Source organism: Platalea leucorodia, assembly GCF_965183815.1.
Source record: "Platalea leucorodia genome assembly, chromosome: 8".
Classification (NCBI taxonomy): domain Eukaryota; kingdom Metazoa; phylum Chordata; class Aves; order Pelecaniformes; family Threskiornithidae; genus Platalea; species Platalea leucorodia.
This window is the reverse complement of record NC_138830.1, coordinates 35993478-36015237: the sequence shown is the minus strand read 5'-3', so window position 1 is coordinate 36015237 and position 21760 is coordinate 35993478. Positions and strand designations below refer to the sequence as shown.

Below are 21760 nucleotides of genomic sequence, written 5' to 3'. Positions count from 1 at the left end.
AAAATACAATGTAGTGTTAAACAGAGGTATAGCCTTGTAATAGTATTGCTCTCTGTTTTCAAACCATGTAGTTATTGTCTAATAACTTCAAGTGATCAGTACTGGAGGTTCTGAAGAAAACGCAATGAATTCTCAAAAGTTGAGGTGCCCGTGAGTCCCATGTATGAGAAACAACAGCAATAATTCAGTTTTATTAGACTTGGCAACATAAGACCCCTAAAACTAAGCTGAAGGGGCATTTAAGTATAGTACTGTAAGTATTAGTGTATAAAAGAAGGTTCAAAGAGAAAGGATGCTACAGAATGCATTTCCAGGTAGTTAAAATGTGCATAACACCCTCTTTCTTTGCCTCCTCCTCTCTTCTTAATCCTGCCATTGCCAGTGAATGTGACCAGCGAGTGCAACTGGATGAGCATGCAAACTTCAGAGCTGCACAAATTTAACCAGTCGCTAAGCTTTCTCTCTGGCATAGTTTACCTGTGCTTTCCTTTCAGACTTAATTCTGTTTAATTTTGTATTGTGGTAAAAGGAGACTTTCAGGTTAGACTCATTTGCCATTATTTTCTCTACTGTTACTCAGACTTGCTTATTTGTTTTGCAAGTCTCAAAAGATGTCTGATCTTAAACCAGTTTTAGTGATCTGAGATATGCATGTATTGAAATGGATGCTCTCGGTCAACAAAAGGAGCACCTTGATTTACAGTGAACTTTTGGGTGGCTCACAGACAGATGGAAATGTGCTTAAAAGGGATACAGACTTTATGGAAATGCTTCGTTGTCCTTTCTAGTCAATACAGAAAGGTTGTCTGGTGCAATTTTCTGGTGACCTTTTTCTAATTAACATGCAAATTAACTGCTTGATGCTGGAGATCAGGATTGCAAATACTAAGTGTTAATATGTGTTAGTCTGGGAAATCCCCGGCATCTGTTAAAGCTCCGGCACTGTCTACCTTGCGTTTGCTTCTGCCTGCAGAGTGGTTCCCTCCGGAGGAAGAGAGCTACTGCAACCTGCTATCAAATGGCTCCTTTGTCTCACTTTAAAGAGAACAGTTTTTAATTTTGTGGTGCTGATGCTTGTTGCCCCTCGTAGAGAGTCATTTGAGTGCATTTACAGCCTGGTTCACCAAAACTGGCTGTTGTGAAAATGGGCAAGATGAGCTACTTCAAATATGTCCCCGGAGGAATTTTAGTGTTTCATGAAGTAACTCATTTCTTCATATTAGTGTTACAAATGCCAACTAAATGAAGAAATTAGCATATTAATGCTTGTCATCACTTAAAATTTAGTTTTTCATTAAATGCTGCTGTACAATTTATATTTAGAAAGTAGCTTTGATCTAACAGGTAGAGATGATTCATTTAGTAAAGGTCTGGTCAGAAAGTGAGGTTGTACCTTTGTCCTTGAAGCGTCTGCTTATTTTGATGTCACAAAACATCTTATCTTTCCTCTTCAGCATTTTTGTGCCAACATTCCCTATTACCAATGACTGCAACAGCTGACTTAGTAACACATTTTGGCACAAGCTGTATAAGGTACAATAAAACCCCACTTGATTTTTTTGGATCACAGCTTGTTTCTAGTGCTGGCAATTAAGAGAGAGATCTTTTGTGCAAACTGAGCAAATTTGAAATGGAAAAAATGAAGCAAATAAGTGCTCAAAAGCCCTTTTCTTCTCCAAACTGCAACTAAGACTTAAGCTTTGTAAGAGTATTATGTTGAAACATCGAACTGTCAACAAAAATGGGTCTATTTTAAAGTGGAGGAAAAATTACTTTTAGTCGTGTAAGTCGGTTCAAAGAGTTAATAACCAAATGGTTTGGTTGCAGACGGAGTCAGCTCTCTGCTCGCTTGGCTTCCTGAAGCACGTTGTCACCGGTCTCCTGCGAGCCGGCTCCAGCGAAGATGGTGGGAGTGTGTGTGGTCAGTCCTAAACTGCTCCCCCCTAAACGGCACTAAACTGCACCAGCAACGGGGGCTGGAAGTGAATTTGCCTGAAATTTTGTGCTAACTAGGTTGGGGCAGTTTAGTAACAAAATTAGTTTTGTAAAAAAAAATTGTAGCTCAAAATAGCATGGAGGCTGTTAATGAGCCTAATTAAAAGGAAAGACCTCTGAAAAAACAGCATGAATGACTTTTAAATTCAGAGTGTTCTTGCATAGACTGTACTTAATTTTTTTCAGAAAATACTGCACCTGTAAGAATTAAAGCATTTCAGCAAACCTGCCTATTGGTACCTTCCGTTACAGTGCTGCTGCGTAAAGCCTGAACGCCGCACACCCTTCCTGGCTCTCCTGTCTTTACAGTGTAAAGCCTCGCTCTGCTAATCCTACTTCCACTGAAACTTTAAATAGAAGATGAGGAAGAAGGATCAAGTCTTCTATTTGAATACTTGGTGGATGAACTCTGATTTGCTTATCTCGAAGGGCAGTAAGAACTGGCTTCTAGCGATGAGCCCCACCTGCATTAGTAAGATCTCGCTTGTTCTGACAAAGTTTCCCACTGTGCAGCAGAGCAATTGAAGGAGGCAGTCTTCCAGAAATGTGTGGGAAACTAGCTGGGTGTTTTAGGGGCTGTCTTACTGCAAAAAGTCAGCAAACTTAAGTGCCAAGTCTGTGCAATTGTCTGCTCTGGTTCTGAAGCAATGTGTAGGGAAATTTGCTATTCCAGATGTTTGATAGTTCCATGCAGAATCTCTTCCTCCAGTTCTGAAGTCAAACTGAGCACTTGTGATAACTTGGTGAGCTGAAAATAGCAGAGTTAGTGTTTGTCCCCTTAGACTGGACAAATCGTGTTGCACCCACCTCCCCCTTCCCTAAAAGCAAGCCACAATTAGTCTCTGTTTGCAGAAGGAATTTTTATTTATGTAGCTGCTGAGCTCTCATCCGCCTACTGCTGCGGGTGCCATGTTCAGCAGGTTATCCTTGTTTGGCTTTTCTTTAGGAATGGGGAGGCTGGGATCAGTCAAGGACAGTTCACTGGAAAGCACGAGAGAAGAATATATGCTTTAATAATATGTTTTCTTCCCAGTTTTGCAAGAACAAGTGGATCAACTTAGTGTTCTGAAGGCTGTTGTCTTGTGCAGTAACAGTTGGTTACTTGAGGACGTAGGACCGTTGTCACTGAAACGGGGTAGCATCACTTGTACTCTGAGAAGCAGCTTCGCAAGTTCAAATGGGCAGAAACCTTACATGTCTTAAATTACTTGCAAATGTGTGAATCTGTGGGAAACTACAGTGCTAGTGCTTGTGGTAACAAGCCTGGGAGCTTAGTCAGAGCAAAACAGCCTTTCTTGCTGCGGTTTGAGTTGGGTTTGGTGTAGGGGCTCCCTTGTGGTTGGTTGTTGTATGTCTCTAACAACTTGGTGGTTGCCTGCAAAATGCTAGGTTTGCAAGTCTTGGGCTCTAAAATGCAATCACAAATATAACTAATAAGGATCAAATTAGCTTTTTTGCCTGTGCTTTTTTTTTTTTTTTTTAGAGAAACATAGTGCATCTAGCACAGGAAGGTGTGTGCAGTACGGCGAAGACTTCGGAATAAGTCCTGAGATTTCCTGATATTAATCTATAATTCACTCTCATTTCTCATCCAATTTGCCTGAAGAATTGGCAGCCACTCTCGCACAATGGGAATTTTTTTTATTTATAAAAATGACTCCTTTGAGAGTCAGCCAAGCTGTTCTGTCAGCCCGCAAGCATAACTTCATCACAGATTTGTGCCTTTCTTTGGTTTCTTATGCTAAGAGCTGCTCCCAGGACTTCAGATTGATAATCTCATTGGTCCTGTAGAGAAGAGAATATAGAGATTTTTTGCTAGCTTCTGGCCTGCTCTCAGGTTGAGCTGGGCCTTGGGATTGGTTTTGAGGGAGCGGATCCATGATAGCTCCGGTTGACCTAAGTTAATGTTGCGCTTATCCTGCGTCATCCTTCCCCCCCAGCAGCACTGACCCTTGAGGCTGTTGTGAGAGGCTTCAACTCAGTGGAAAGCAAGAAACCAGTAGAAAGCTCCTTATAGAAGTTCTTAAGGAGAAGCAGAGAAGGTGGTTTGAGTTTGTTTGGATTTTTTGGATTTTTTTTTTGCTTGCATGGTCAACTGATGCATGTCTTAATTCACCAGCTGTTCATCTGCTTCCTGAGTTGTGATAGACTTCACCTGAATGACTTTGCTTAAGTACACCTAAAAAGTACCAAAACCTGTTAGCTTTGTAATACAAGTGCAAGCAAAGCTTGTTACCAGTGAGAAGGGTTAGATGGACACTTAATTGTATTGCCCCTCTGTGCATCGTGGTAGTGATCCTTCTGTTGTTCTCTGCTAAATGCAGGTGACAGTGAAATGTCACTGCTTCAGCAGCTTGACAGGTGTGAAGACGATAGGCTTGTCTAAGTGGGGATTCTTCGCAGTACAGTTACACTGCTGTAGTTATGTGTAATACCTCATCAGCGTTTTATTTTGGAGTTGTTTTAGCTCATCCTTTTTCCAAGACAAACCGTAAACCAGAAGAAGTCGTCTTGTGCAGAAACAGGTTAAAACTAAAGTTATTCCACATATCTTCTCTGCTTGATCTCTGTGTTAAGGCTAGTTTGGTAATTTGATAGATTATCCATTATAAAAAGATCCTTGTTAATCTGGTTGCCTTGGGTAATCTGGTAGATGCTGTGTTGTAGCTAGAAATGTAAACCTGAATTTACTAAATTCAATTTTGCGGGCTTCAGGAAGCCTGAAAATGTTGCTTTTGGAATGCCTGGCCTGTGATTAAATGAAAATTGTCTGAACATGGCAGTTCTTAATTTGCTCTAAGGCTTTTCTGTCCTTGCTTCTTGTTTTCGAGGGCAATGAGGATGGAGGTAATTGCTCTGCCCTCTAGATTGTCTGGGCAAAAAGCAGTGAACCACTCGTGTTGGTGCCAAGCCTAGCACTCACCGTGAGCTACATTTTTTCAAAATGCAGCTGATGACAGCGCACACACCAAAAAGTACCTTGCTCTTGCTGTGTAAAGCCTGAGGTAGTATCAGTTGCTACTGTGCCAGGTATTTGCCTACATCTACCAGGGATGCTCCTGCCTCTCAGAGCATTACTTGGAAATATCTGACTTGTTTCTGGAGATCTGTTTGATGCATCTAATACCTCTGATATTCTGGGTTTTATCTTTCACTGGAAACTGTCATGGGACAATCATATGTCCAGCTTCTTCTCTACTCTGTATTGTATGGTAATCCTAAAATGCACAGATAAATTATTTGGTAACCTGGTGGGTAAATTTTAAATTTTTCTTTCTGTATGGAGATTGACAAGGTTTTTCACCAGCAGAGTTAATTCTCACCCTGAGCAAGAACTCTTCAAGGCTAGTCAAAGACATTGTGGGAGACCAAAATAGGTGGTTTTGGTTGCAATGTTGACCTGTGCTTAAAGCATTCAGATCTCACCTTGTTGTTGCAAAAGTTGCACTGCCCCAACATTTTTTTTTCTTATCATTCAGATAGAAATCTGCATGCAAGGAATTTAAACACTCGCACTGAGCAGAAAACTGCTTACCTGAGGGTACTGCTGTCAGCTTTTCCCCTAGATGTCCCCAGATGTATGCCGTTGCCTTTTTGTGGACGTGCAAACCACATCGTGTACCTGTGCCACTTGGATAAGAACAGATCAGACTTCTAAAGTCCTGTTCTCAAGTGTTACCTGCTGGGGAGAATAGGTTTGTTCTGCTTAGGGTTCGGGGCAAACCAATCTGCCCATGTTACTAGGTTCTGCGGCAAGGACTGTCTGGGCTTTAGCATACTGGAAGTAATCCTGAAAATGATGTATTGTCTGTTGTGCATTTCTGTGCCTGCAGAGACCAGAGATTTATAACTTCATGTTTATTTCTTCAGCCACAGCTGGGCTTCAGATGGTAGGAAAACCTTGCTTTAGTGTGTAGCTTCAAGTAGGTTAATAGTGCATAACTATATACAGACCACTGCCATTGACCAGAGGCTAGAAGAAAGTGTTTTCTGTCAAGTGGCAATTGTTGCCTATTAAATGCTTAAACTCTGAAGGTCTCTTTTAGATATAATTGAAAATTCAAGTTATAGCACGGAGGAGGTGTAGTGCTGCCCGTGTACTTGCCTGCAGCCCTTCCAGCCTGCCCTGGCTGGTGCAGGTGGCTGGCTTTTAGGTCTGTATTCCTGAGCCTTGTAACTGATTTTGCTGTTTGTCAGAAATAATGAGGAGGAATAATAACCAGCTGTTTCTAGAGCAGTCGAATTGTTGATTAAATTCCTGTATTTTGACAGGTGAAAATTGTTCAGCAGTGATATTGGTGGTGGTACTGCACGGAGCGGTGTGCTGTGTGTTGGTACAGAGTTGTCTGCAGCAGTGGTGTAGTGTGGCTTATTGCTTTTCTTCCCTCTCCCTCCCTCCCCTGTTATTTTCTCTGTCGTTATTAGCAGAGGAGCTGTAGGTGTGCTCAGTCTTTAATTGCAGCTTGTCTTTATTCATAGCTTTTTAAGTAGGAGTTACGGAAACAGTCATTGGAAGGATTTGCGGGCAGGTGTCTGGCTCTCCTGCATACCAGTAAGACATCTTTCTACTAACATTGCTTTCCAGAAAGCTCTTCAAGCTCACTTTTAAAATCCAGCATCAAACATGTCTTTTTTTTTTTTTAAAGTTGCTCATCTGTGCAAAACTAGTCAGCTATAATTTCTTCGTTTGGCTTAAGGGAAACTGTTACTGATCGGGCTGCTTACCGCGGTATCATTTTAAATCCTCTGAATTACCATTACGGTCAGAATTTTCAAGCAAAATGCTTGGCTTAACGGCTCCATATAGCTATTGAGCTGAGCAGTTCAAGCTGAAAAACCCTAGTGCTTTTTGGAAAGGAGCTCTCAAAAATACAAAATGCATTAAAAGCCAAGCTTCTATGGCAGAGAAGACCAGTACCTATGGAGCAAGCGTGCTGCAGCTCAGTGCCCCAGGCTTCTCCTGGGAACAAGGTTAATTTAAACCTGTGTCTAACCTCGTGAGGAAGTGCAGAGCTTAAATAAGAAGATGTATGTACAGTTTTCTTTTGTTTTAATCCTTTAATCAGTGTGGTCAACTGAAAAAAGGTACTTGGTTTGGTCCTGTAACAGGGCTTTTGTTTGCATTTTCTGAAGGCAAGCAGAATTTTTATTTGGTAGTTTGTTACTAATCCCATGGAAACCTTGCCTTAGCAGTGACTGTAAAGGCTTATTCATGTTGATTTTTCTGTTGAACAAAATCCAAGCGATTTTATCCAGGGTTAAAATAAACATTAGAGTTTGCTTTTCTTCCAGTTATATAAAGAAAACATTATGATTCATCCAGGTGAAAAGTTCTGTGGCTGTGTACAATACCACACTGGTCCTGTGCTTTTGAAGAAATTATGCCCAAGCAAAGGAGGAAAAAAATGCATTTAAATTAGTTTGTGTTTTATATCTAGTCTCTTAAAATGACTTGTGGCTTGCATCTGCCTTTCCCCTGTATTCTGTACGCAGATTCCTAAATAGCCCGAGCGCACTGTGTGCTGTGAATCAGGCCTGCCAGTGGGTTGATGACTCATTTCCTTATTGGTGCAGATGTGTATAGTAAATGTTTCTGGATAACTCTTTTCATATGAAATGCAGCTCCCCTGTGAGAAATGAGCAGACAGCAATCACTTTCATTCGGTGCGCACAAAAACTTGGTCTTGAGGAGAAGCTCAAATGGCTTTTCTTGCTGAAGGCCGCATGGTTAGCCTGTAGCAAAGGGTAAGTCTTAGAAACTGCTGTGTGATGGCTGCTTTAGGGTTTTTTGATTTATTTTTTTATCTTGCTTCTCTGTCAAGCTTAAAAACAAGCTGCCATTTATACCAGCACAATTCTTTAGGTAAATACTGTAAGCATTTATTTAATCAAGTATGTCATACTTTTCAATAAGACTTCTTTTGAATGGCGTGCTCTACCTTTTGGCCAAGCACGAATGAAGCACTACTGTATTTTTCACATCTGTAAAGGCATTAACACTGTAGGTTTGCTGAAAATCTGTTTCATACGCTTGCACATATAACATCTAGATGTACGTTGCTGAAGTATAGCAGAGATGAGGTAGTAAAGTAAAATAAAGTGCATTAGCCATGCCGCATCGCATGAGTCTCCGAGAAGAAAAATGGCATTTCTGATTTTGATGCTGGTGCTGAGGTCTGCGACTGAGCACTGCACCTAGCAGCTCCAGCGTGAGTCACTGTGCCCAGCTGCCTTTACTTGCCAAGACATTTATAACTTGGTTTAATGTTGTGATGTATAATCTGCCTGAATGCAGAATGCCTAACGAAGTTGTGAATCAGCTGATTTCATCTTGTCTTTCTGGTCTTTTCCTTTTTCTTGGTCGTGGCTCTCACGAAAGGAGAACCAGACGCTAGGGAAATCAATTTACCACAGCGATTTGTGTGGCTCCCAGGCAGATTGATTTAAATAAGCAAGAAGCTTAGATTTGAATAATTTCAGTCTTGCTTGAACACTCTAGTAATCTTTCTAGAGCTTTCTAGTCTGGTGACACTATTTTGCAGCTAATTTTAGCTTTTATTACTAAGCTTGGTATGTTTCCTGACTAAATTGATATGATCTGTAATTATTTAAATGCTTGCATCTTAATGTTTCTATCTTTTTTTAATAATGTTTAAAAATGGCAAGACATTATCTACTGAATTACTTTTCCATGCATCAAGCTGCTTTTGGATAGAAATGGAAGCTTAATTAAAATGCAGAAGATGAGTATTGTTGAAGTAGAACTAAAGTACTCAAATACTGGTTCAGAACAGTTGTTTTACATGGAAAAATTGTTAATACATCAGTCTAGCTTTCCTGGTTGTTATGACCTTTGAGACTTGAGAATAAGTGATTTTTTTTTTCCCCCCCTTTTTAATGATTAGAAAAAAATGATTTTTTTTTTTTTCCCCAGTTCCTATTCAATGCCTCAGCTTCAAGATATTGAAGTGAATGCAGTTGTAATTGAGAACCTATTTTGTCCGCATGTGCGGAAAAGGCTCGTTTGTCGGAAGTCGGTGATGGGTTCCCAGAGGAGGAAAGGAAGGGTTTGCTGCGGCAGTGTGTTAGCAGGTTCCTGAGCTGTGTCTCGATGGCTTCAGGAGCAGAAGCACCCACCGCGGGTCCCTTGTTACACAGCAGTCCTGTGACGTGATTTCACCAGTACCCTCGTGAATTTTGAATTTGGTGCATCTTGCCCAGTCTTGCTGCTTGATGGTACCATCCATCAGATGGACTCGGTGGTAGTTTCGGTGTGTGAGGGGAGGGGACTCGACTTCTGGCTGCTTGCGCTCTCTTGAATTTCTTCAGTTTCTTTATCAGAGGCTGGTGGTTGGTGCCTCTTCATGACTAAGGCTTCAGATGGCTTATCCTGACCGGTGTTTTTTGGCTGACCCAGATTGCATTTAATCATAATTCATGTTTCTGAGGAGAACTGCAAAACAGATAACTAGAGCTTTTTAATTGTGAGTGTAACAGGATGGATGCCCTACCTGGCCACCTTAACGAAAGGTTTGAAACTTGTTGTTGAGTGCCTTCTAATTGTTTTTCATAAAGGACATAAAATTGGTGGTAGATTGTAGTTAGCTGTTATTTGGGAAGCACAGCTCAATACTGCCTTCTGAAGCACAGGGTAGTGTAGGGAGCGGGAGTTATTTTGGACGTGCATCTCATGGGCAGCCCTTCCCATATGGGAGGGACTCGAAATGGAAGCAGGGTACCATGCTGTTCCTAGGACTCCGTGAGCATAGCCTACAGACTTTTCCTGCTGAGTTCAGTGGGTGATGGTGAGAATCCAGCAAAACAGACCTCGTGGGGGAAACTCATATGGGGCTGGAGCAGTCCTCTGGCCTGCCAAGGCTGTGTCCTAATTCTCTGTCACAGAGTGATGCTGCTTGCAAGCTGCCGTTGTGGGCTGTGCTGTAGACCTTAATATGCGTTAACACTTTGTGCCTATTTGCACGTATTCCCACTGTGTACAAAGGCAGTGCTGTTCCTTAAGTGAATTTATAATAGCCTCTCTCTGTGACTTTTGCCTCTCTGGTGTAACGGGATGTGCTATTTTGAATAACCAGAAAGTTTTCAACAGAGAAGTTTCTTTGGAAGAATTGGAGAATGAATAACGTAGCAAGTCCAGCTTTTTTCCTGACATAGGCTGATCTCTTAAAGTATTTTAAAATCCGGACTTCTGGCCCTTGTAAGTGGTGTCAACTCAAGAGCTTGTGTGCAGCATTGTCTCTTCTCAGCTCCTGTGTTATGTTTGACATAATGAACTTACGCTGGAATGTGTCCTAACAGTGTTTTTAATTGCTGTCACCCTAGCACTGGGGAGCCTCAGGTTGCCATCGGGTTTTCCCAGCAGCTGTGTGGTACCTGCAGCTTTTTCAGTGAGCTTGTGAGTGTTGTGATAAAGAAAGAGGGGATGGATGCAGCCGAGGAGAGGGTGGTGGCTGGGCATGGTTGTTGAACGTTTGTCATAGGTTTTTTTTCATGTTTTGAATAGTACTGTGATAAAATTGACACAGGGAATGATAAAGTGGGTGATTGTGGTTAACGCTGAAATGGTTTATTTTAACAGCAGGGAGTTGCCCAGCTCAGGGCTCTCATTCTTCACCTGCCTCTTACCGCAGGGAAGAAGCAGGTGATGTGCTGGGGCCCCGCGGATGTTCTGAAGAAAATTCCAGTGTTTTGTTTCAAATCCAGCTGTTAGAAGTGGCTGAATGCTGCCTCTGCTAAGGCTGCTCTTGCTTTTGAGGGAGACTTCCCCATTGCACTTCATCTCTCAGGAAGGCAGCTGGACTGACAGCTGAGGTCTGGGAGACTTTGTGCTTTCAGGAAACCTCTCGCAGGGTCATAGCGCCGCAAAGCTGGCATGCGGGGTCCCGTGGTACGTCCTGCCCCCCGCTTTGGCATTGCAAGGTAACAAAAGAGATGCTGAATATCGTGTGGGAATTCAGGAGGGCATAAGCCACGCGGAAAGCTAAAATAGTCCTTTTCTTGTAACAGCGAGGGACTAGTGCTGGGTGTTGTGCAAGACCTTTTGCAGGCCTGTTTATCCATGTGTAATGTTCATCACTTTTTGAAAGTACTGATGTTAAATGTAATTGTGCCTCCGTTGCTCTGATCTGAAGTACTGACAGCTGTGGTAGAGGTAACTCCAGGTTTATTTTGTCTGTATCCTCAAAAAATTGGGGCAGGTGGTGGTGGGGGGAAGAGTAGGGCTCTCACCACTGTCCTGAAGGAAGGAAGGAAGACTTAAAAATAAAACTATTGTTCTTGTGGTTTGTGGTTAAGACTGAAGCGGCTTCTTTGAGGTATTTGATTTTTATTGCCTCTAAATAGAAGAGCTGGCAGGAGTTAAAAATAGCTGAGTCTGCTTCCCACCTGTTTGGATGCTCGTCTTATTTTGGTTCGGAGGTGGAATGTGTGAATGTAAATCATGGGGATTAAAGCAGCGCTGCTCGTGCCCCCCCAACGATGGGCAGGAGATGCTTATTGCGCCTCGGTGAGGACAGGCGCCTGATGGATGCGACACGTGCGCGGTGTTGAATGCAGAGCGGGAGGAAAATGCTCCTGGGGAAGGATCTTCGGGAGCACGTATGGCTTTCAGTGTGGAAAATCGGAGTCATGAGCCCACGCGTTGAATAACAAAGACAAACATGAATATCGGCTGGTTGAGTGTTTAGAGCATTGTTCTCTGCTTATGCTGAATGAAGCAAGAGCCCTTGGTGGGGGAGCCTGGTAATGATTAGAGCTACTATCCAGCACATGAGCAATGGTAGGGTAATGAAGCTGCCTGCAAGTGGGGAATGTCGGAGCTTGATTGCTTTTCTTTGCAGCATAACACTTCATTAAGTTGTGGGAGTGGGGAGATGAGTAAGCAGTGTTTGCTCGGAAACCTGTGCTTGAGTGCTGTGCTTCTTGTGTACCTTGGGACGCGGAGCTTTTGGTAGGAACTTTTTTCTTAGCTTCTGTATGAAGCTAATTAAGAGAGGATTTCTCTTAATTCCTGGCCGCGTGTGTCCAAAACATTATTCTCTGAGGAGCAAAGCATGGTTAGGACAGTATGCTCCTCTGGGGACACACGGGCTCTACCATGCTGTGTACAACAACCTTCTTTTGTGTAAAACTGAATCTTGCTTGTGAACTCTTCATGTCTTTTTGGAAGTTTTCTGTAAAGTTAAGCTCAGCCTGGGGTACTATAGAGTACGTACAGTCAAAGGATGTGAGGTCTCTGTATTGAGAATAAGTGATGAAATTTGACTTACTAAGAGATGCTGAACGTATTTGATAAAAGCTTTTTCATTAGCTGTTGCACTGGAATTATTTGTTGGGGCCTTCATTCCTTTCTTCACTCGTTTCTCCTCTGCATCCCCCAGCAGATGCTGTGCAGTACTGCCGAAACCCATGCTGTTGATTTTGCCTCTCTACTGGAATACTCTTCAGTTATTCTGGGATGTTTCTGATTGGGGTTAAGGCAGAGAGTCGTCCAGGAAGGTGGTTTGAGAGTTAGGTTGTCTCAGCGTAGCTTAAGTAGATGTATGGGCTGGCTGATGCTGCAGGTGGAGATGCCGCTGTGCTTTCCCAGTAATCTGACTGGTGCTGGTGGGACTCCTCCGTAAGCCCGTTTGTACCAGCCTGGCAGAAAACTCTAAAACAGTGAACAGCTTTTCTGTTGATTTGCTGAGTTTTGGACCCTGCCATGAGCTGGGGTCAGCGGCAGGGGTGAGGAAGACAGCAGACTCCCTGCACCTTGATCGATGGGGTATCAGGGTGGTTAAGCAGTCTGCTGTGGTTTCACCTGGCTCTTTCTAACAGCTCTCCTTCTCCTTTCCTCCTCTCTTGTGACACTACCAGCATCCTTGCATGCCTTTTGGTCTCTTAAGTTTTTTGCCAGCGTTGTGAGAGAGCTTTCCAGGAGCAAATCCTGAAACCTTCTGGCTGGATCTGCAGCTTAGTGTCAGTGCTATGCTTAGTAGCAGAGCTCTGTTGTGGAGGAGTGTTATGGGACACATTATATCTGGTAGCGGTGCTGCCAAACTTCTGTGGCAAATGCATAATTTCAGGGTCTGTCTTGCTCTGCAACGCATCGGGACTGGCTGGAAAGCCTCCAAGAGGTGGAAGAGAGGGGACTAAGGGAAGAACAAACAGAAACATTTGGGGCAAATTTGCTTTGATCATGCCGAGTGTTAGAATGTGCTCTGATGTGTGGATCAGCGTTGAAAGGTCCCTGCTAAAAGGGCTTAAGGGCTTGAGAGTCCCCTGTGCAGGGAGACAGAAGCAGCAGGGACAAGAATAGCTTGTGCAAGCGGGCTGTTCCGCGCAGAGCGTGGCTCCTCCAGCACCGAGCAGCTGTGCAGCCTCCCAGCACCCGCCTTGCAGCTCTGCACAGGAACAGCCAGCTGGGAGAAAGTGATCTGCTGGTAAGAAATAACCAGCAAAGATATTTGGCTTGTTAGGTGAATGGAATCTGTGCGTTTCCTTTAACTGTACCATGAGCCGTGGTCGCTTTCGGTGCATCAGAAATAAAACTTCAGCGTTTTCTGTTTTACTGCGTATGCATTTGCACAGGGAGGGATCTCTGCTGTAGAGGAAAGGCATGCAGCCTGCTAAAGACTTTGTTTTGTGTCAAGCAAATGTGAAACAAGCAAAACATGACAATTACTAAAATTCTATTGACTTCTTATCAAAGCTACATAGGAAAGGGTAAGACTTGCTGAACTTTCTTGGTGTTCGAAGCAGATACTGAACACTGGATCTTCAAAGCGTGAGTGGACAAGGCCCGCTTAATCCTTGGCTCATTTTTCCCTGGCCGCTGGGCCAGAAGGACACACAACATGTTGTGCTGGGGTTTTTTGATCTTGCTTTGTGACATCTTTTCTGAATGAGCATACTTGTCTTAATGGTGTCATACCCATGGAAGATATAAAATGTTAGCATAGGTGGAAATGTTTGTGGAATCTAGAATTCAGTTAAAACAGTGAAAAGCACAGTTGCAGAATTTGGTGTTTGGGGTCATTTGCTACTTGCGCTTTGTGTGTGCAGGGTGGCTAAAGAAATTGCTGCTGGTCCTGATAATTTGACTTTCATACGCAAAGTTCTGTGTATGTTTTGGAGGTGGCTGTTAGGTATTTGTGTATAACTTGTATTGTTAAGTTTGCATAAACTAGGAGTTCCTAACTGATGTGGAAATAATTATTCAGTCCCATTATTTGCAGTTATAGATTTTGGTGCTCTGTTTGTAAGGGGGGGGAAATTGTTTATGTGAAATAAGCAAAGTATATGGAAGCTAGGAGCTTGATAACTTTGGTGCATGATACATGCACAGTACCGTGCTTCAAACTGGCTTTTTTCAAAGCATGAATGATAAGAGTAGAGTTTTTTTGCTGACATGACAAGACTGGGCTTGTTTTTAGTACTAACAATTCACTGTCATTAGAGACTATTTCAAGCTCAGCTTAACAAGTTTAACTTTTATTGCTCACTAAATGTGTAATTAAATTACGAAGTCTTCTCATCTGTTTTGAACTTAAATTATCACTGGTTATAACTTTTTTATCACACATGACTCTTTCAGGATTGCAGGATGTGTGAAAACGGTTTACTGTAGCCGTATGCTTGTTGGCACAGAACTCCAGGATGTTTCAGTAGGTTTGAAGCATGGGTGTTTGTGTGATGTGTGGTTTTTCTTCTTTTACAAAAGCTGTGTTGATTCTTGCCTAGACTACTGTATCTGCTCTTGTTTCTATAGAATGTTTTGCAGAATCAGTTCTAGTGGCTGCCTTGGGAAGGGATCAGGTTTGCAGGAGGGTGGCTCCCCCAGATCTCTCCTTGATCCCTGCTTTGCTTCCATGCCTGTGCTGTTTTCTGGCGTCGTAAGTCTAGCTAGCTTGATACCTGTGGATTGAACTGCCTTATTCCGAGCTTCCTGTCCCGGCTGGGTGTGTTCAGTACGAAGGGGATTGCTGTTATCTCTGGGAAGGACACAGCTAAGAAGAAATTTTCCCTTTATCAGCCTGATAGCCTCCTTGATAGAACCTCCTGGGTGAGCAGGCCTGCTCTACCATATCTCTACAGATATTAGTGATAAGTGTGTTTAGGTCAGAGTGGAAAACTTCAACGCTGTGGCTAGGAACCATGAGCTGCCTGTACTGCGTATCCATATGCACCGTGCTCCGTGGTGTGACAGTGCAATAAACTGGTGAAGACCGCAGTCTGGCTGGACTTCTGCCTACCTTCTCTTTCACGGGAAGCTAGACGCTTTAATTAACATCCTTTCCTAATTGACTTGTTTAATCTTTTCGCAGTCTGTTCCTGAATTTAGGGAGAGAACGTCTACTGGGTTCCTCCCATCCGCAAGCCAATTGCCTTTTTATTTTGCTCCATGCTGGTTCTCGGTGGTTTTCACTTGAGTGGGTCCAAGGTCTGTTGTCTTCAATGCCTGAAGATTATTCGTAGTTAGTATTTGAGATATGCCTGGTCCTTACTTTTCAGCAAGTGCGCTGCTACTCTTGCCTTAAAAGAATAGTGGAAACATCTGCTGTCATCCCCTGTTCTGTCTAAGGAGACAGTCCAGTCTGGGAATAAAGGCACTTGTGTGCTTGATTTCAGACTCTTCTATTTGCATGACATTTGCAAGGAAGCAAAGGAAAGGAAGGTCAAGCAGCTGCTGGTGATTAAAATAATCCCTGCAGAGACTTCTCTCAAGACCTTGAGTTTCATCCACAGTAGTTGATTAGGATTCTTACCTTGCTTTTCAGAATCCAATGGTGTGAATTATTTTTTTTATGATGTGACGAAGTAAGACCAAATCAAGTCTGTATTATATACACAGCTGAAAGGGGCTCTGACTCAAGCTGCGGGGGTGACAGTAATTGCACCCCAGGCAGTCTGCTCTTCACTAGATGGTGATGCATGGCACTGGTTCATGATATAGCTGTGACTAGGTAAGTATTGCTGGCAACCAGCATGATGATGGGCCGTTTCTGAAGCTAAAACACCAATGCCTTTTGACTCCTTGAGCCTGCATGGTGGTGGTGGGTTGCTCATTTGCTGTATAGTTTTGACCTAGTTTTACTGCTGCTGAAGCAGAGAGATTTAGAAAGGGATGACTGTTGTGGCTTGTTTCAGTGAGTTGAGATATGGTGGATGAGAAAAGGCACTTTTAAACGCAACGGTGTTGACGACCTCATAGTCTGGTGGTGATATGACTTCATACAAACCTTTGAATTTCTCTGTAGAGTTCACAATACTAATGCAGCATGATTTGTGTCTGTTGTATGTGGTTGAATGGAAGGAAATACTTTTTCAGGTTTTCTTATAGCTGGTACTTATTCTAAACTCTGCTTTTCCTGGGAGGTAGGAAGTGGTGTTCATACTCTGGAATGTGAGTGTTGGTGCGTGAGGGAGTTGGGAGAGCTTTTTAGAGAACTGCAAAGGGAGGCAATATATTCCCACCGAAGCTGCTAAACAGCAAAAGCTTCTGTGAGCCCAGAGGCATATGTACTTTCTGTAAAGTCTGTTTTTAATTCTTCAATTAGGAGATGTAAGAGGAGTCCTTCTCCCTCACTAATCAGTGGAACGTCCTCCTTGCCGTCAGCTTCCTCTCCTAAAATGCCTCGACTAGCTCGTGGTGCCAGTCTGGGCTGCTCTCCTCCTTCCCCCTGCCCTGGGGGTCTCTGAGCATCCGTGTTCCTCAAGCTCACCATGTGGGAGTGACACAATGCAGCTTTTCTTGCTCCTCAGCTTCTTAGTGGTAATTAGAAACTTACCTTTTCTCATGACTCTTACTACACAAGCATATTGTTCTGAAACTGCTCTTGTTTGGAAGGTTTCTTGGGTGGATGTGGCAGATAGCGGGCCACAGGCTGTCTCCTTAGAAAGGCAGAACTGATGTGGGTTGTGCTGGGGAGATTTTTCTTCCCCTTTCTCAAACTTAGCCCTCCAGTTTGTCAGACACAAGATAAAAAAGATTATTTTTCTCCTTTTGCTTCACTTAAATTGGGAGAAGCAGGTCAGCATTGCCACTGAACCCACATCTGCTACACTTGCAATGGTAAGAGGGAAGAAGGATCACAGCTTTTAGCTAGCAGGTGGTCATCTTTTTCCACATTTAAAGGATTATTGGCTAGATCTTATGCTTTTGCATATTTAAGTACTGAACTGTGAATGTATGCAGTACTAAAGCTTAGTGAAGATCCCATTTAACTTCCATTACTCTTCTCAGAAGAATAAGGCTTGATTTCTCAGAGCTGAGGTTTGCTGCAGAGCGCATGGAAGGCTGGTATTTCAGTGTGCAGTATTTCAATGTTGTGTATTTCAAGAAAAGCTTGTTTAAGCTTCGCAAGTCAGTGAGAACCAGTCTGTTATCTTCTCGGGCTTCATCTCCCAGAAAAAAAAAGAGCTTTAATCTTTGGTGGATCTGAAGCAAAGGTTACTAGGTTGGAGGATGCAAAAATGACTGAAGCAAGCAAGAAGGGTTTCGGGAGAGTGCTCTCTGGCCCTTACAAATTCTTCTGCTTGCAGATATGTTAGTAAGTCCTGTCCTCTAGAGGAGAATTACAGTGCTAGCCTATATATTTTTATAAGGAAACTATCCTTGACTGAGGATAGTTTCTTCCTAAAAGACTGAGACAGCAACTTCAGTGGAGGGCATTTGGACTCTCAGCTTTTGAAATTAGCTTAGTCTAAAACCTCTGTTGCTGAGTGATTAGGATGGGTGCAGAAAATTAAGGTAAAACCACCTTGATAGTGTTGATCTTAGAGGCTACTTTAAAATAGTGTAATTTGGATGTCATCTTAGTTTTCAGTTGTGAGAATCAGTTCTGCAGTCTGAGGGTAACGAGCAGGCATCTGGTAGCCTTTTAAAAAAAGTAGATATCATAAATTTGAAAATTAGGATTACTGTGGGAGATACAGTGTTAGACGGTGGCAGTCTGACCAAACTGCAATTAATTACTGCGATCCTGCAGGTACTGTTCTGTTTTTTATGTTCTAAGTGGAGATGTAATTTCTGCCACTTCCTGCTATACAAAATAAAAGTGCTTTAGTTAATAATGGCTGTAATTAAGGACTTGGAAACATTTCCCATGCTCTCTTTTTCCCATAAACTTGTATTCGTGCTCTCCAAAGCAGCCATGGTGCAGGTGTTGGTGTTAACACGTTGTGCAGCAGCGAACGCTTGCACTGAAAAACTCTTTGGGATGTAGGCTGCTTGCTTCCAAAACTGATGAAATATTAGTTCTCTTATGTCAAATATATGAGGTCAAACGTGTTAGTGTCAATGATGTGTTTAAGCTTTGAGTGGTTTTGAGTGTCTATGGCTCTTAGAGCATGTCTGGCATCTTAAGTATCAGTGGAAGCAGAGACTTTGTGAGTCAGGGTTGATTTTTCTGTGGGTATGATGGGCAGGTGATTTCCATCCTGTGTTTGTGCAGTTTTGCTATGGAGATGAGATACAGATTTGTATGATTAACTTTTTTCCAGGAGTTCTCCGTTGTGAGAGCTACTCGGGCTGGAAGGAGGACAGGATGGTTTGCAGCTGGAGCGCTTTCCAGAGCAGCTCACTTTGGAGTGTGGGTGTTTCTCACAAACGTGCTGGCTGGTCTGGTGGAGGCTGTGCATTAGGACTTGTCAGCTGGATTGTCATGAGGACATAGCAGTACCTTCGTTACTATAAAATAAAGAATATAGTGAATATTTTGAAATGATGTATGAATATTGGATGTTACCAGTTTCTCATGGTTGAAGGCGTAAATCTCAGGGCTGCTTTGAACTGGCCCCTTTATGTACAGCTGAAAGAAAAGACATTGCTTCTCAAATGGCGTATACGAACACTTCGATCTGGGGGAGCGAAGCGAGCCCTACCTTTCTCCTTCAGTTGTCTGCATGAAACTTATTTTTCTTTAAAACCCTACTACCACATCTTTGTTTTCCCACAGATGCTTTTTTGCCTTCTTAGTTCGGGCAATTGAGCCAAACACAAGCGCATTCATTATGTTTTTGCAGCATCTACATAAATGCTGCTACTCTTGTGCCATTTATGTTCTGTAGAGTTAAGATAGCATTGTGTCTGAAGTACCTGTTATTTCGATCTTTTTGGTACTTAGATATCATCGTTCTTTTTATGCAGCTTTTAAAATTTCCTATTGCTTGTGTCAAATTGTGTCTTACAATGAAAACGAGTTGACAGTATGTTAGTTTCTATAAGTTTATACTCTTCTGTGTGTTAAATGCATCACATCAGTAGTGAACTGACACTCCTTTTTTCTCCTTTCAGCCAGATAATGAAATCTCTTCAGACTGCAATCATGTAAGTATTGCTTTGTTTTATTCAGTCTCTGGCGATGGCATTTACACCTCATATCCCTTATCAACCTTAGGTGTTTTGCATAGTTTGGTAGTTTGTAAAAGGCATTAATCAGGACATATTTGGGTTTCTGTATGGGCCTGTGGAGGAAGAACACAAGGCGACTTTTTTAACCCGGTATGGCCACTGTGGTCTTACTGCAGACTTCAGAGTGGAACGTATCTAAGAGCTTTATAAACTGTACTTCTGTATCAGAGGAGGATAGCAGACGTCTTTCCTATTTTATAGTTGGGGGGTGGTTCCCATGAGTTACTGGGAGCAATATGATGTGCTCCTTCTGGGAAAGATGTGAGCAGTACTGAATTTAAACTCTTAATTTCAGCTGTTGAAGCCTTCTGTATTACTTTCACAGCTGCTAAATTCTTAGACTCTCTTGGAAAATGCTGTGGGGGTGTGATATTTAGAGGCAGTTTGAACCACTTGGCTGGTTTTAGAACAGATTTCCTCTCAGCACTGTGTTTAACAGTGAGCAAACTGTTAGCCAGTTTTCAGACTGTCAAGCTGACTCTTCAAATCCCGAGACTCTTAAAAAAAAAAAAAAAAAATCAGAGTGAAGACTGGTATTAGGTTTCCTTTGGTTTCTCTCATTTGCATTCTGCTGGAATACACCGTATCAAGATCCTTAATTGTTTGGTTAGCCCTGGACACACAGACAGACAAGTGCATGCCTCAGTGACAGTCTTGGTTTCAGATGCTTGAGAAGCTGTATTTTAGTTTATTATTGGAAGATACATTCCAGAAATGAAACCCGTCCATGCTGTACAACTAGTAATTTCCAACTGTGTTTATAAATTAACCTTTAGCACTGCGCTGCCTGACTTCAAGGCAGCTGTAATTCTCTGTTGTGCAGGGTTGGATCAGATGAAGGGCACATCATGTTTCTCTTTAAGTCTGTCTTTTTTTTTTTTAAAAAAAAAAGAGAAAACTTCAGTAGTTAAAATATATCTACTTGACATTTAAATGTGCCAACAGAAATTACCTGAATGAAGAAGAAATTGAGAATTCTAGAAATCGAAGTTGGACCTTTCCTCTGCTGGATTAAATGACAGCCTCTCTGCCACAGGGCAGAGGTCAGGCTGCTGTGGATTATAGAAGCAGTTCAGGAATAGGAGGTGTGGGCAAAGTCTCATTTTTCCCAGGCAGAAACTGAAGGGGAGTGATCGAAAGCTAGACCAAAGAGAGGCGTCTCATGTCCAAATGTTTTCTTTGCCTTTCTCTGCAGTCTTTGGTAGTATGACTGCTGATCATCTCCTGGGAAAATACTGCCTAGCGCTAAAATCTGGATTTTTTTAAGCTGCAAGTTTAACCTTCCTTCTCTCTGTAGGAAGGTTCTTTTGGAGAGCTTCTCATTTCAAGACTCTCCAAAATTCGAGATTACAAATGCAGAGGTGTATTCTTGTGGTGTTGGACCTCATTCTTGTCCTTCTGATCCTGGCTGGGAGAGGTCTATAGCACTCCTTGCGAGGACAGGTTCCCTGTTTATTCACTTATATCTATTAAATCTGTATATTTACAACTTCTTAACTCCATCTGAAATACCATCATCTCTTTTTTTTTTTTTTTTAAACTTTTCAGAACTCCATGATATGAGGTGTGGAAGACAATGCAGCTGTGCTGATTCCATTTTTAGTTCTCTGTGCGTGCTTCCACCCTCTTGGAGAGGATGTAAAACTGCTTTCCTCGTGTACGAGGATGTTTCTGTGTTTTCTTAGCATTTTGTGTGCAACTGAAACTTCAAAATAAAGTTTGACCAAACTGTTTATCTTTTTGATATTAATTTGATTTTGTCACAAAGGCACAGTATTTGCAATGAATTTTTAAAACTATTTAATCTTTATGTTAACATCTATAAAATATTTAAATGCAACTTAAGTTCCTAGATAAAAACAGATGAGCTAATAGAGCTTTTCTCAGGCAACATCTCGGCTATTAATTTGCTGAGGTTTTGCTGTCTTACCCTGTGTTTTTACTTTATGGTGCCTCAGGAGGACATCTGGGATGTATATATATCTGCAGAGTGTGACTTGCCCAAGACTGATTCTTGCACACTGACCAAATGCATCTAGGCTTCTACATGAGGTAATCTCTGGCTCCTAGAAGAACAGTCATCCTTACCGAGGCATTTTACAGTCTCACCTCTAATGTATCATTGTGCCTAGCAAGAGAGAGAACCTTCTATAGGTTTGAAATATACCTGCATCCAAAAAGTTGTCTGGTTGCAGCCTCTCACAGAAGGAAGAGAATAAGGGACCAGCTGCATTGTCCTCCTTCCTTTTTTACTGGGCTTTTATTAGGTTTTCAGCATGAAATCTGCTCATCATTTTTATTAGATAGTTTACATCAGGCAGACAAGCCACAGCACAGAAAAGTGTGGTGGGC

At 42.3% G+C, this 21760-nt stretch overlaps 1 protein-coding gene across 2 annotated transcripts in view; it reads left to right on the top strand.

Moving 5' to 3' along the window:
• Positions 1-21760, top strand: part of GLG1 (golgi glycoprotein 1) — a gene marked incomplete at its 5' end in the record, with an annotated part of 90047 nt that overhangs the window by 19057 nt on the left and 49230 nt on the right. Inside the window, 2 exons of one of the 2 annotated variants that reach the window (XM_082320928.1) lie at positions 19293-19324; positions 21367-21460. Coding sequence is in view for 1 of the 2 variants with exons in the window: in XM_082320927.1 (XP_082177053.1) it covers positions 19292-19324 (33 nt within the window). Of the gene's footprint in view, positions 1-19291; positions 19325-21366; positions 21461-21760 lie in introns of those variants that run through there. The other variant, XM_082320927.1, reaches the window with a different exon arrangement.